This window comes from Macrotis lagotis, chromosome 2 (assembly GCF_037893015.1).
Source record: "Macrotis lagotis isolate mMagLag1 chromosome 2, bilby.v1.9.chrom.fasta, whole genome shotgun sequence".
NCBI lineage: Eukaryota > Metazoa > Chordata > Mammalia > Peramelemorphia > Peramelidae > Macrotis > Macrotis lagotis.
The window spans coordinates 333,767,209-333,779,658 of NC_133659.1; the positions used below are offsets into that span (position 1 = coordinate 333,767,209).

General features: G+C 48.2%; 1 protein-coding gene across 1 annotated transcript; it reads right to left on the bottom strand.

The window, feature by feature from the left end:
- Nucleotides 1–3,222: 3,222 nt before the first annotated feature.
- On the bottom strand, nucleotides 3,223–12,422 carry PHF5A (PHD finger protein 5A). The gene is made up of 4 exons (XM_074227047.1): nucleotides 12,298–12,422; nucleotides 11,971–11,994; nucleotides 11,583–11,749; nucleotides 3,223–3,902 (listed from the first exon to the last, which is right to left on the bottom strand). The coding sequence occupies exons 1-4, from the start codon at nucleotides 12,347–12,349 to the stop codon at nucleotides 3,813–3,815; spliced, it is 333 nt and encodes a 110-aa protein (XP_074083148.1). The 5' UTR covers nucleotides 12,350–12,422; the 3' UTR covers nucleotides 3,223–3,812.
- Nucleotides 12,423–12,450: the final 28 nt, after the last annotated feature.

Genomic DNA, 12,450 nt, shown 5'->3' on the forward strand with positions numbered 1-12,450 from the left:
GGCAAGTCACCCACTTTCTCCCTTGAGTAGCCCCATCTACTTCTGGTGTAATTAAGCAGCTAGGTGGTACGGTGTATACAGCACTGGCGCCTCGGTTCAAATCCAGACTCAGACACTTATTAGATGTGGGATCCAGTTCCCCCATGTATAAAGTAGGGATTCATGATGGCACCTACCTGCCATGGTGCCCTGTGAGGAACAAATGACATAGTATTTCCAAAGCATTAGATCCGGTATGTAGTGGATGCTCAATCAATGCCCCTTAGATTAACCTGTGCCTTTATACCTCTCTGTACCAATTTCCCTTCAGATTCCTAGTTCTGCCTTCTGAGACCAATTCTTCCCCAAGATGACTTTTTAGGTACCTGAAGACAAGCTCTTCAGAGGTTTAACTACCACCTTTCAAGGGTCTCTACATCAATTCTAACTTCCATCAATTTCTAAATCATAGCACTGATGGATTCAATTTTAGAAAAAAACGTAGTTCTGTCCTCTTCCCAATGTTCTCTTCTCTCTCTCCATTTCCTTCTTAAAGTCTGATGCCCAGAAAGAGAATGTGACTCATCAAAGGTCACACTGCTGGGGTGTTTGAATGTGGCTCTGCTGACTTGAACCTCCTTTCTCTTCCCGTGCCACCACAAGGGAAGGAAGACGGAACCTCCATCCACATCCACGTGACGGGTCATTCAACGGGTAAAGGACAGAAGGTTTGCACCTCCTCTCCTTGGGTATCAGCTGATGCTGTCCTTCCTCTGCTTGGATGGTTTCACGTTTCTGAGCCTGTGTCTCCCTTGATTCCAACCTCCGCCTGCAGTGCTGAGAACACCCCAGCCAAGCACTATAGAGGACTCTGGGAAAAGGCTAAATAAAGCCCTCCCTGTCCAGGCATCAAAAGGAAAAGAGTTTTTCAAAGGCAAATTAGCATGCCCCCTTTAGCCAGGGCTAAGCCACTCTCACACACACACGCACGCACACGCACGCATGCACACACACACACGCACACACGCACGCACACACAGCCTCCTAATGATCAATTTCCTCTTGGCCGGAGCCATCTTCACACTCTGGCACTTGTCCATCTCCTTCCTTTCCAAATGGTCTTATCCAAAAAGCACCGTGATTTGCCTTAGGAAGGGGACATAGCACCAAACGCTCCCCCCCCCCTTTTTCAGTGGTCAGCAAGTCCTGCCAGATGGCCTAGTGCTTGGCTGGGTCAAGCAGGTTATAATTGGCCCCAATTACCCCTGGGAGCTGACTGATAGCCACACCAGAGTGAGAAATGTCCTCTGAGCTCTTTGAAGTCATCAAAGACAATTGAGTTGTTCGTTTCCAGTTCAATTCTTTCTTTCTGCATCTCCTGCTGAGCACCAATCAGCCAGGATAGAGCATCGGAAGGAACTGGCTGAGGGAGTAAGATTGGATGGTTGGTGCAAATGATGTTCCACTCACCCTGAACATTGGCAGTGACTTTAGATGAACATAGCAGGTGAGCTGAGAAATCTCAGTCCTCCTTTCAAAGGAAATCTCATCTGCATCTTAGGAGCCATGACAACCCATCATCACTGGTAAAAGTTAAGGAAAATCCCAATGACTAGAGTAGATTTGCAATAAATATATACAGGGGGGTGGGGAATTACCAAATCCCAGTCTCAGAAAAAGAACCTTCAGCCTCTATGCTTCAGACTTCAATCTAGGGACTTAGAAATAGATTCCTATAGGCCTTGACTCGAGGCACTCTACAGCTCTCCTACTTACTGGGCTTAATTCAAGCCTTTTACCTACTCACAATATGGGTTTAGGGCTAGAAGAGGTCTCAAAGACTTTCTTATCCAACCCACTTACTGTACATATATACATATATATGAAGAAAATTGAGGCATGGGGAGATTATGTGGCAATTGGTGGCATAGTGGACAAAGTACAGGACCTGGAGTCAGAAACACTGGGGTTTCAAATGCAGCCTCAGACACACTAGCTTGTGGCCTTGGCCAAGTCACTTTATCTCTGTTTCCTGAACTGTATCTTGGGGATAATAAGAGTTATGGGTTGTTGCATTGCAAGGTCCTTGTGAGAATCAAATGAGATATTTGTAAAAGTATTTGACAGCACTTGGCTCCATAAATAATGCCTTTTGCTTTCAAAGTCTTGTGAGATTAGCATTCATCCTAATAGGACAAGAAAGTCATTCAAGTAAGTGGTGTTCTTTCTGTGGACCCATTTGGAGTTGCAAACTGAGAGTTGGACTCAGTAAGTGATTGCTAAGGTCTAAAACTCAGAATCCTTCCATCTGTGAACATTTTTTTTTAATTTTTTTCTTTTAGGTTTTTTTGCAAGGCAAATGGGGTTAAGTGGCTTGCCCAAGGCCACATAGCTAGGTAATTATTAAGTGTTTGAGACTGGATTTGAACCCATGTACTCCTGACTCCAGGGCTGGTGCTTTATCCACTACACCACCTAGCCACCCCAATCTGTGAACATTTTTTTGCTCACTTGGGAATGTTTGGTGGATGATGATACCATCTCCACCAGCAACTTTTTTAAAAGTTTTTGCAAGGCAATGGGGTTTAGTGACTTGCCCAGGGTCACACATCTAGGCAATTATTAAGTGTCTGGGGCCGAATTTGAACTCAGGTCCTCCTGAATCCAGGGCCGGTGCTCTATCCACTGTGCCACCTAGCCGCCCACCACTAGCAACTTCTATTCTTGTGAATATGTACTCAAATAATATCAAGCAAACAAAAAGGAAAAACTTGATTAAACTTTGATGCTATCTAGTGATGAATCCAATTTAAATCCTTGTCTCTTCTCTTCCTTGGAAATCTCCTGTGGCAGCCACTGCCACCAAAGAGAAGGAAAAAAGAGCCACCCCATTTTCAAGTTGATGCCTGGAAAAACCCGAAAGAATGGAATTAGGCAGCTTTGATGGATTTTCTGGAAATACTGGAGAACAAAGGGGTTAATGCTATGTTTTTGTTCTTAAATCCTCACATACCCTTTGATAACACAAAGGAAAATTCCAAGAGCTTGATATAATGGGCCAAGGACTTCCAGCTGAGGCCCTAGTATATATCAAAGTGCTCTCTGGATTTCCTACTTTTGTGTGAAAACCTATGGGGTCCAGGAAACTGACCCAGGCCCCCCTGACAGAATTCTTTGACTTTTTACCCTCCTATCGTAAGGGAGAGAGAGAATTCAAGAATTCAAGGCATTGAAGAATGCACATAGAAAAGAAACACCAACTTTATTAATACCGGCTATAGCTACAGAGATCTTCAATTGGGTTTTCTTGGACAGGACACAGGAGAAAATGTACTGATCATGAGTCAATTTAATTCCCAAAGGCATATCTGGACACCTCAGCAACCCACAGGGGCCCCACTTAAAATGCTGCTGGTGGTAAGGGGAGTGATTCTTGAGGAGCAAGACCCCATTTCTCACTCTGGTGCCAAGGCTGGAGTTTCATGAGCAATCCCCCATAGCCTGGACTAATATGAATCTAGCCTTGGAGAAGGCATCCACTGGTGCAGAGATGGTATTGCAGAAGAGAGAACTGTGCCCCAGCTTCTCAGGTCCAGCTGAAAGTCTATTTCTAGTTGTTCCCTGACCTACCCCCTAGGCAGGGGGCACTGATGCCACATTTCTGGCAAGGGGAGAAGGGGTGGAAACAGAGAGGGGGAGGTAGTCATCGGCAAATCTGATAAATTGGCAAATACTTGGTTGTTCTTTTCCCCTTTCCGTGGGGATGAGGGTAGTGAGTGTATCTTCTTGAACTGGGGAGGCAGCATGGAGGTGGGGCGAGGGGGTCAAGACAATCACCTCTTCTTAAAGCCGTACTTCTTTCGTTCATAGAAAAGGTCAGTTTTGGAACTCCCCAGGTTGACGATCTTTGGACAACCATCTCTCTGGTACAACAAAGGAAAGCAGGAAAATGTTAAGGCAGAGACTGTAAATCTGAATTCGGAGGCAGGCCTTCCAGAACCTGGCTCCATCTTGTCTCATCTTGTCCCTGTTGCCAGGGAGGCAGCTGAAGGGGACAGAGAAATGGAAAGACCCTCCAAAGAGTCACAGGCTCCCTGAGACACACTTTGAGAACCACTGATCTAGACAACCAGTTCCTTAGTAGAAACCCTCCGAAGTAGCCAACCAGGATCCACCTCAAAACCCTTAGTGACAATGGGGAGAGGCTAGAGGCATTCCCAATAAGATCAGGGGTGAAACAAGGGTGCACATTATCCACCACTACTATTCAATATCGTATTAGAAATGTTAGCATCAGCAATTAGAGAAGAAAAAGAAATTGAAGGAATTAGAATTGGGAAGGAAGAGACAACTCTCACCCTTTGCAGATGACATGATGGTCTACCTAGAGAATGCCAAGAAATCATCCAAAAAACTACTGGAAACAATTAGCAATTTTAGGAAAGTTGCAGGATATAAAATAAACCCTCATAAATCCTCAACTTTTCTTTATATGTCTAGCAAGATTACAGCAGGAAGAGCTAGAAAGAGAAATCCCACTCAACGTAAGCTCAGACAATATAAAATACCTGGGAGTCTACCTGCCAAGGCAAACTCAGAAACTTTTTGAAAACAATTATAAAACACTTCTCACACAAATGAAATCAGATTTAAATAACTGGGCAAACATCAACTGCTCATGGATAGGGAGAGCTAATATAATAAAAATGACAAGTCTACCAAAACTAAACTACCTGTTTAGTGCCCTACCAATCAAAATTCCAAAAAATTATTTGAATGAGTTAGAAAAAATTGTAAGTAAATTCATATGGAGAAATAAAAAGTCAAGAATTTCCAGGAGCTTAATGAAAAAAAGTGCAAAAGAAGGGGGCTTAGCCCTACCTGAACTAAAATTATATTATAAAGCACCAGTCATCAAAGCTGTTTGGTATTGGCTAAGAAATAGAGTGGTGGACCAGTGGAATAGACTAGGTGTAAAAGCAGGAGATAATTACAGTAATCTGCTGTTTGATAAACACAAAGAGTCCAGCCACTGGGATAAAAACTCCCTCTTTGATAAAAACTGCTGGGATAATTGGAAGTTAGTATGGAAGAAACTTAGATTAGACCAACACCTCCCACCCTTTACCAAGATAAGAGCCAAATGGTTACAGGACTGAGACATAAAAAACAATACTATAAGCAAATTGGAAGGTCAAGGACTAGTTTACCTGTCAGATCTATGGAAAGGGAAGCAGTTTATGACTAAGGAAGAGTTGGAGAAGATCACCAAAAACCAATTAGATGATTTCGATTACATTAAATTAAAAAGCTTTTGCAGAGACAAAACCACTGAAACCAAGATCAAAAGAAATGTAGTCAATTGGGAAACAATCTTTACAACTGATGATTCTGACAAAGGACTCATTTCTAAAATATACAGAGAACTGAGTCATATTTTTAAAACAAAAAGCCATTCCCCAATTGAAAAATGGTCAAAGGATATGCAAAGGCAATTTACAGATGAGGAGATCAAAGCAATCCATAGCCATATGAGAAAATTCTCTAAATCATTAATTATTAGAGAAATGCAAATTAAAGCTTCTCTGAGGTATCACCTCACACCTCTCAGCCTGGCCAGTATGACCAGGAAGGATAATGATCATTGTTGGAAGGGTTGTGGGAAATCTGGGACACTATTACACTGTTGGTGGAGCTGTGAATTCATCCACCCTTTCTGGAGAGCTATCTGGAACTACGCCCAAAGGGCAACAAAAATGAGCATGCCCTTTGATCCAGCAATACCACTGCTGGGTCTATACCCTGAAGAGATGATGAAAAAGGCTAAAAACATCACTTGTACAAAAGTATTTATAGCAGCCTTGTTTGTGGTGGCAAAGAATTTGGAAATCAAGTAAATGTCCTTCAGTTGGGGAATGGCTTAGCAAACTGTGGCATATGTATGTCATGGAACACTATGGTTCTATTAGAAACCAGGAGGGCCGGGAATTCAGGGAAGCCTGGAGGGATTTGCATGAACTGATGCTGAGCGAGATGAGCAGAACCAGAAAAACACTGTACATCCTAACAGCAACATAGGGGTGATGTTCAACCTGGATGGATGCCCTCATTCCATCAGGGCAACAATTGGGAACAATCTTAGACTGTCTGCAAAGGAGAGTGCCATCCGTATCCATAGAAAGAGCCACAGAGTTTGAACATAGTTCAAGGACTATTCTCTTTAATTTAAAAAAAAAGAGAGAGATCTTATTGTCTGATCTTGTTACCTCTTAGACTTGTCTCTTCCTTAAGGATCTGATTTCTCTCTCATCACACCCCATTTGGATCAAGGTACAACATGGAAACAAAGTAAAGACTTGACAGATTGCTTTCCGTGGGGGTGGGGGTGGGGGAGGGAAGTAAGATTGGGGGGAAAATTGTAAAACGCAAAATAACATCTTCAATAAAAATAAATTAAAAAAAAAAACCCTTAGTGATCAAGACCTTACAAGCCCCCTGAATCCCCTGTCCTGATTCTGAGGTGCCTCCAGCCTTATAAGACTTTAGGGAGGACTAGGAAATTAGATGAGGGGAGGGGGAAAGCCCTTTTAATTTGACTAACCTTAGATTTCCTTTGTATTTTATGCATTTTAAAACATTATTTGGAGAAAGAGTTCCTGGGTTTCAGACTAACACAAAGAGATTCAGTGATCCTGGGGTAACATCTCAAGTGCTACCAGGGCAACTCCTGGTGGCAGGTGAGGAAGGGGCGGGGAAACACAGAAGTCTTGAATCACAATTAAAATTCAGCTACCACAATTACATCAAAGGGTCTCCAGGGCAAGGCTGACTTGAGGCGCCCCCCTGGACCCAGGGAGACTTGATCCTGGGGGTCAGGATGGTCCCTGGACTGCCCCAGAGTAGGAGGAAACCTAAAGACACCTCTGGGGGGAAGCTGCAGCCCCTTCTCAGTTGCTCTGGGAAAAGGAGACCAAGAGAATCAAGTCCTGAGCTGATCATTTTGTTAATGCTACATCAAAAGGGCCTCTCCTTGGGGATGCCTCAAATCCCCAGCAGATGCTTCTCCGTTAAACCCTCCCACTGCCCACTCTTCAGGGGACCAAGCTGCACAAAAGGCTCCTTCCCTCCCTGCACTGAGTCATCTTTCCTCTGCAAAGGCAAAAAGCCCCAGCTCCTGGCTGTGCCGCACTGCATTACCCTTGCAGACAGGGCCAAGCCAGAGCTGCCGACCGGTGCCACAGTGCTGCTCGGAGGGACAGAGTGCTGGGGAGCAGGATCAGCTTTCTTCCCATTCCCCACTCAGGGGAGACATGACTCCCCTCCCTTGGTTTCCTTTCCTGTTCATCCCCCCTCCAGGGTCCTCAACAGTGGTAGTGACACTTTCCATGTGGATTTTGAGAGACAATGTCCTGACTGACTTTTTCCTAAGCAACAGATCTGTGAGCAGCAAAGCCAAGGGCACAGCAGAGTCGACTTTGGTTGCTCACCGTGACAGTTAAGTCTCAGGGTCTGATTTAACCAGGTCACTCTCCTTCCCAGTCATGACCCACATTAATGTCTGAATTTTTTTTTTTAGAACACAAAGGAGGTAGCTAACCTCCACCCATGAGCCTCTGCCTCCTACATATTTGAGCCCTGTTGCTGAATGGGGCAAATTACTTAACTTCTGGGGCACTCTGGAAATTTATGGAACTTGCAAAGAATGTCATTCCCTCTTGCAATGTGTCTGGATGGATGGAGGGCCAGGAGCTTCGGGTGTGAATCTCGGTCCCTTCCTTCCCTCAAATTTAATGTGGGGAGGGCCGACCTGTGTCACACCACCTTCCCTGCCCAAAGTAACCAAGAAGACACAGTTGTGAGGATCCCACACCTGCAAAAATGGGAGGAGGCACCCCAAACTATCTTTTACTCTTAAGGACCAAAAACATAGTGATCAGTCTGGCTGTAAAGCTCATCAGTCTGAGAATATACAACTCCTGTTTCCTATTTCAGTTCAAATGCTCCACTTCCTGATCGAAATCTCTCATCTCAGTGGAGGCCTCCTCCCTGTGCACACCCCATCCCCTTCTTCTGGGACATTTCCTGGGGGGGCCTTTGCCCCTAACTTTTCCTTCCTGTGTGCAGTGTTTTAGCCCAATAAAATGTAGGGTTCTTGAAGACAGGAGCTGCTCCTCACTGGGGTTGCCCATTCATTCTGGCATCTCCCTGTCTCCTTCTCCCACTCTGGCAATTTCCCAGCCCCGCCATATACTCTCACTTAATGCTCTCCATCAGCCTCAGGGGAACAGTGAGATCAATATACTGGATCAGGGGAAACCAGCTACAGAGAAACTGAAATACTAACTTTTTTTTTAGGTTTTTGTTTTGCTAGGCAATGGGGCCACATAGCTAGGTAATGATTAAATGTCTGAGACCGGATTTGAACCCAGGTACTCCTGACTCCAGGGCCAGTACTTTATCCACTGCACCACCTAGCTGCCCCTAATACTAACTCTTAAAAAGGAATTTCTGACGCTAGGGAGCCAAGGAGACCCAGGTGAGGAGGCACATTCTAAACATGGGGCTCAGGTCCTGCAAAGGCATGGGGACCACGAAGCAGGTTTCCCACGGTGCCTACCAGGGCCAGGAAGTATGTGCTTGTGAATGCTTATCAAAATCAAAAGCACATTAAGGGGCCCCTGAAAGCAGATCCCTGAGGCCTTCAGAAGTCATTGGTGCTTCCTGAACAGGAGTGACTCGGTGAACCAGGAGTGGGAGAGGCTGGTCTGGAGACAGGAGAGCCAACAAGGAGTTCAAGGTGAGTGATGGGGAGAAATGGCTGCATATGGGGGATACGTGAAGTCACAGGGAAGAGTCAAGGATGGCTTGGGCTGCAAGCCTGGCCCACTGGAAGGACTCTGGTGCTTTCAATAGAAACAGAAGAAGACAAGTGGGTTTCAGGGGAAAGACAAGGAGTCCTGTTTGGAACAAGCTAAATCTGAGCTAGCTCCAGATTCTTTAGGTGGGTATGTTCATTAGGCAGCTGGTGAATCAGGCCTGGAGATCAGGAGAGCAAACAGGGTTGGCCACATGGGGTGGGCATGAGAGCGGGACTCCTAAATGCTGACAAGTCTTTAAGAACAGAGAGTGAAGATGGCCCAGAAGAGAGCCTAGAGCCAAGCCCCTCCACCACACTGCCACTGCCACCGCAGACCAAGGAGGGGCAGAGAAGATGGTTGTGATGACAAGGGGACTGGAGCCTACAACATCAAATGCAGCAGAAAAGTCAAGAAGGCTGAGATGGTGAACAGGCATTTGTGGAGGAAAAAAGAAGAGTTCACTGGGCTTGGTAATCAATAGTCAATGATGATGTTGAAGAGAACAGGCCCAACTGAGTGAGCCATATGGTTTGACCCCAGAGAAGCTGTGAAAGGGAAGAAGGGGAGACAGTACTTCTGGTCCAGGAGCCTGGCTGGGTAGGCAGTCCAGGTCTAGTGAAGGGGGAGAGGCCTGAGTGTGGGGCCAGGGGACAAGAACAGAAAATTATGGGAAGAGGGGATACCAGAAGAGGCAGGAGGGGAGGGAGAGAGCTGGGTGTAGAGATCATCCTCTGCTGAGGGGAAGCATGGAGACCATGGGCCAGTGACTTGAAGAGAGAAGGCCTTTGGAACAGATACTGAAGTAATCAGGACGTAATACAAGAACTGACATTGAAGGAAGGCCCCAGCAGAAATCTGCCAGCATGGCATGTTTCCTGGTGTATGTGGACGAAGGTGATGGCAGCAGTAACCCAGGGCTGGCTTTGGAAAAAAACGAAGTGAGGGACAAGAGGAAAAGAGCCTCCAGGGCAGAGAACAGGAAAGCAAGACAGCAGCTTGCCCATGGGATGCATGGGGCCTTCCTGCTGCCACCAAGGTCACAAAAGGATATTCACCTAATTTCTTGTTTCTCAACAACCACTGAAAAGACAAGCGCTTGGATGCCCACTTGATTAACATGTCACCTCTGGCGGGGTTCGGGGAAGCACCCTCAGCTCTCAATCTCCCTTGTAGTAAGGTGGTACCCCAGTGTCAAGGAGCCAGGTTTCCCCATGACAGGCAGAGTGAGAAAGGAGCAGAAATAAAGGAAGGGCCTAGTGGGTGTCCAATTGGGCCAAGACAGGAACACTCTATTCTTTGAAAGGAAAGCACCACGAGATAGGCGAGCCTGGACTAGTGTGCCTGAAGCCTTAGTTCCAGTCCCTATCATGTGAACCTGGGGCAGTCTCCAATTATCCCCCTGTACCCCCGCTGACAGACAGAAGGTGTTATGTCCTACAATGGTGAGCCATTTTCCAAGCAGCCATACTAATTCTTCCAGGTACAGACCCCACCCAATATCATGACTTCATCACACAGGGGGACCCAAGGATTGGGGGTAACAATAGTCTAAGGTGAGAGAGAAGCTCCCTGGAGGCCCAAGATTAGAAGACAAAAAGGATAAGAACCTAAATTGTCTGAGAATGTTTTGGGGGGTGGGGAGGCCTCTCTGGGCGATTGAGTGATTTTTGCCCCATCTCAGCAGGATCTTGTCAAATTATGGTGGTGTGGCTAAGATATATTCAGAGATGGATGGTTTCAGTAGTCACATTTGGGGCAAGTCTGCATTTAACAGCCACTATAGGGGATACCCAGAAGTTGAAGGGGTCCTGACTCTTAGGGAGCTAACCTGGCACAGTCAAAGTTGGAGGGTGACATGTGAGCTAACAGACCCACACACAATAAAGAGTGATGAACTGAGGGAGTGAGCTGACTGCGGGGTTGTGGATTTTATAGACGACTCATCCCCTTCGCCGATCCCAAGAGTAAGCATAACAGACAGCTAATTCCACGTGAAACATTCTCCCACCTAGTCAAGCCCTTTCCCCTTTCAGCTAAAAAGAGCCGATACCACGGATATCAAGAGGGGACTTGTGCTGCTACTCACAAAATTAGTCCTAGGCTTGAGACTAGGGCATGCCAACACGGAGCTTTCTGTTACCCTGCTGTGGTCAGTTGAGGGTGCTCCATGGGAGAGGAAACTACACCGATATTTTCTTCTATCATCAGATTTACTGGTAGAAGAAACTGATTTTGGGGCAGGGGCCTGCCACCCAAGTCCCGGGAGCAGTCAAACCTTCACGAAGCTCCCTGGCTGATAATCATCTTTCCTTTGAGACTTTCCAAATCCCTTTATTCTGCAACTCTAAAGTATTTATGTCCGTTATGGTTCCCTCCGTATCCCTAGGTTGGAAATTTATTTAAGAAGCGGCCTCGTCTCTTTTAACCTTTCCTTTCCTCTGTACGATTAGCGTGTCCCACATGGGCACTTAAAGAGGCAGAGACTTCTTAAAGAACGGACAGCTTCCAAACCACCATAGGACTGTTTGCTGGGCCCCTGGTGTGCAAGGCGACCTGCGGGGATTTGCCTAACCAGGTCCACTTGGGAGGGAGGCGTGTGCCCAGTGCCCAGTGCCCTGTGACCGCGCACGACTACATCGAGGCAGGAGGCTCTCCGGAATAGAAAGCCAGGGTGAGGACAGCTGCTACAGAGGAAGCCCGAGCTGCGGCGCCCACTCCGGGGCCGCGGGCCGGCGGGGTACTCACGTCCTTCTCCTGGATGGTGCACTCCTTGCAGTAGTAGGCATCCGACACCCCGGGGCCCCCACAGATCACGCAGCGCCCCTGATAGGAGCCGTAGTTGCACTCGTCGCATATGCGGACCAAGGTGCAGGGCCGGACGTAGGAGTCGCAGATCACACACTTGCCGTCACCTGCGGGCGAGGCCCGGGGTCAGATGCCACCTGCGGCCTCCCCCAGCCCCAGGGAAGCCTGCATGCGGCACAGGAATCCAGCGGCCCCGGGGCCCGCGGCTGCCCAGGCTTTGCTGCAGCACATTTCGAACCACCCCACGGCTCCCAAAGGGGTCACTGGGCCGCCTCCCGCCCTGTCCCTAGCTCGGGGGTCCCGGGGGAGGGGAGGGGTTCCTACTCACATTTTTCACACAGCCTCCCGATGGCTAGCGGAGCCGGGGAAGAAAGGCGAGAACAGGGTTAGATCCTCGGGGCAGACGCGCCTCGGCACAACGTGGGGGATCCGGGCACAAGGAGACGCCCCCTCCCCTCCCCCCCAGCGCGCAGGCGCCTCGAGATCGCCCCCCCCGCCCGAGCCCAGTGCGCAGGCGTCCTGCGGCCCGGAGCCAGCAGTCACGTGCAGCCTCCCTTCCCCCGCCCCGGCGCGGGAAGAGGCCGTGGACTGGGGGGGCCCCGGCTCCCGCCGCGGGGCGGCCCCGGGCCCCAGGGCGAGCGGGCCGCCGACTCACCCACGCCGGCCTGCTTGCGGCAGAAGATCAGATCCGGGTGGTGCTTGGCCATCGCCTTCCCTCGGGCCGCTCGCCGGATGCAGCCGCGGCTTCCGCTCGACCTCTGACCTCCCGCGGCGCCGCCCCCGCGCGCGAGGCCCCGCCCCCCGGCCC

Excerpts from the sequence above, each read along its gene's own strand:
- PHF5A (XM_074227047.1), bottom strand. The coding sequence starts at position 12,349 with ATGGCCAAGCACCACCCGGATCTGATCTTCTGCCGCAAGCAGGCCGGC. Across the intron at positions 11,995-12,297 it reads CCGCAAGCAGGCCGGCGTGG|CCATCGGGAGGCTGTGTGAA; the intron begins GTGAGTCGGCGG and ends CGGCTCCGCTAG. Across the intron at positions 11,750-11,970 it reads CGGGAGGCTGTGTGAAAAAT|GTGACGGCAAGTGTGTGATC; the intron begins GTGAGTAGGAAC and ends CCTCGCCCGCAG.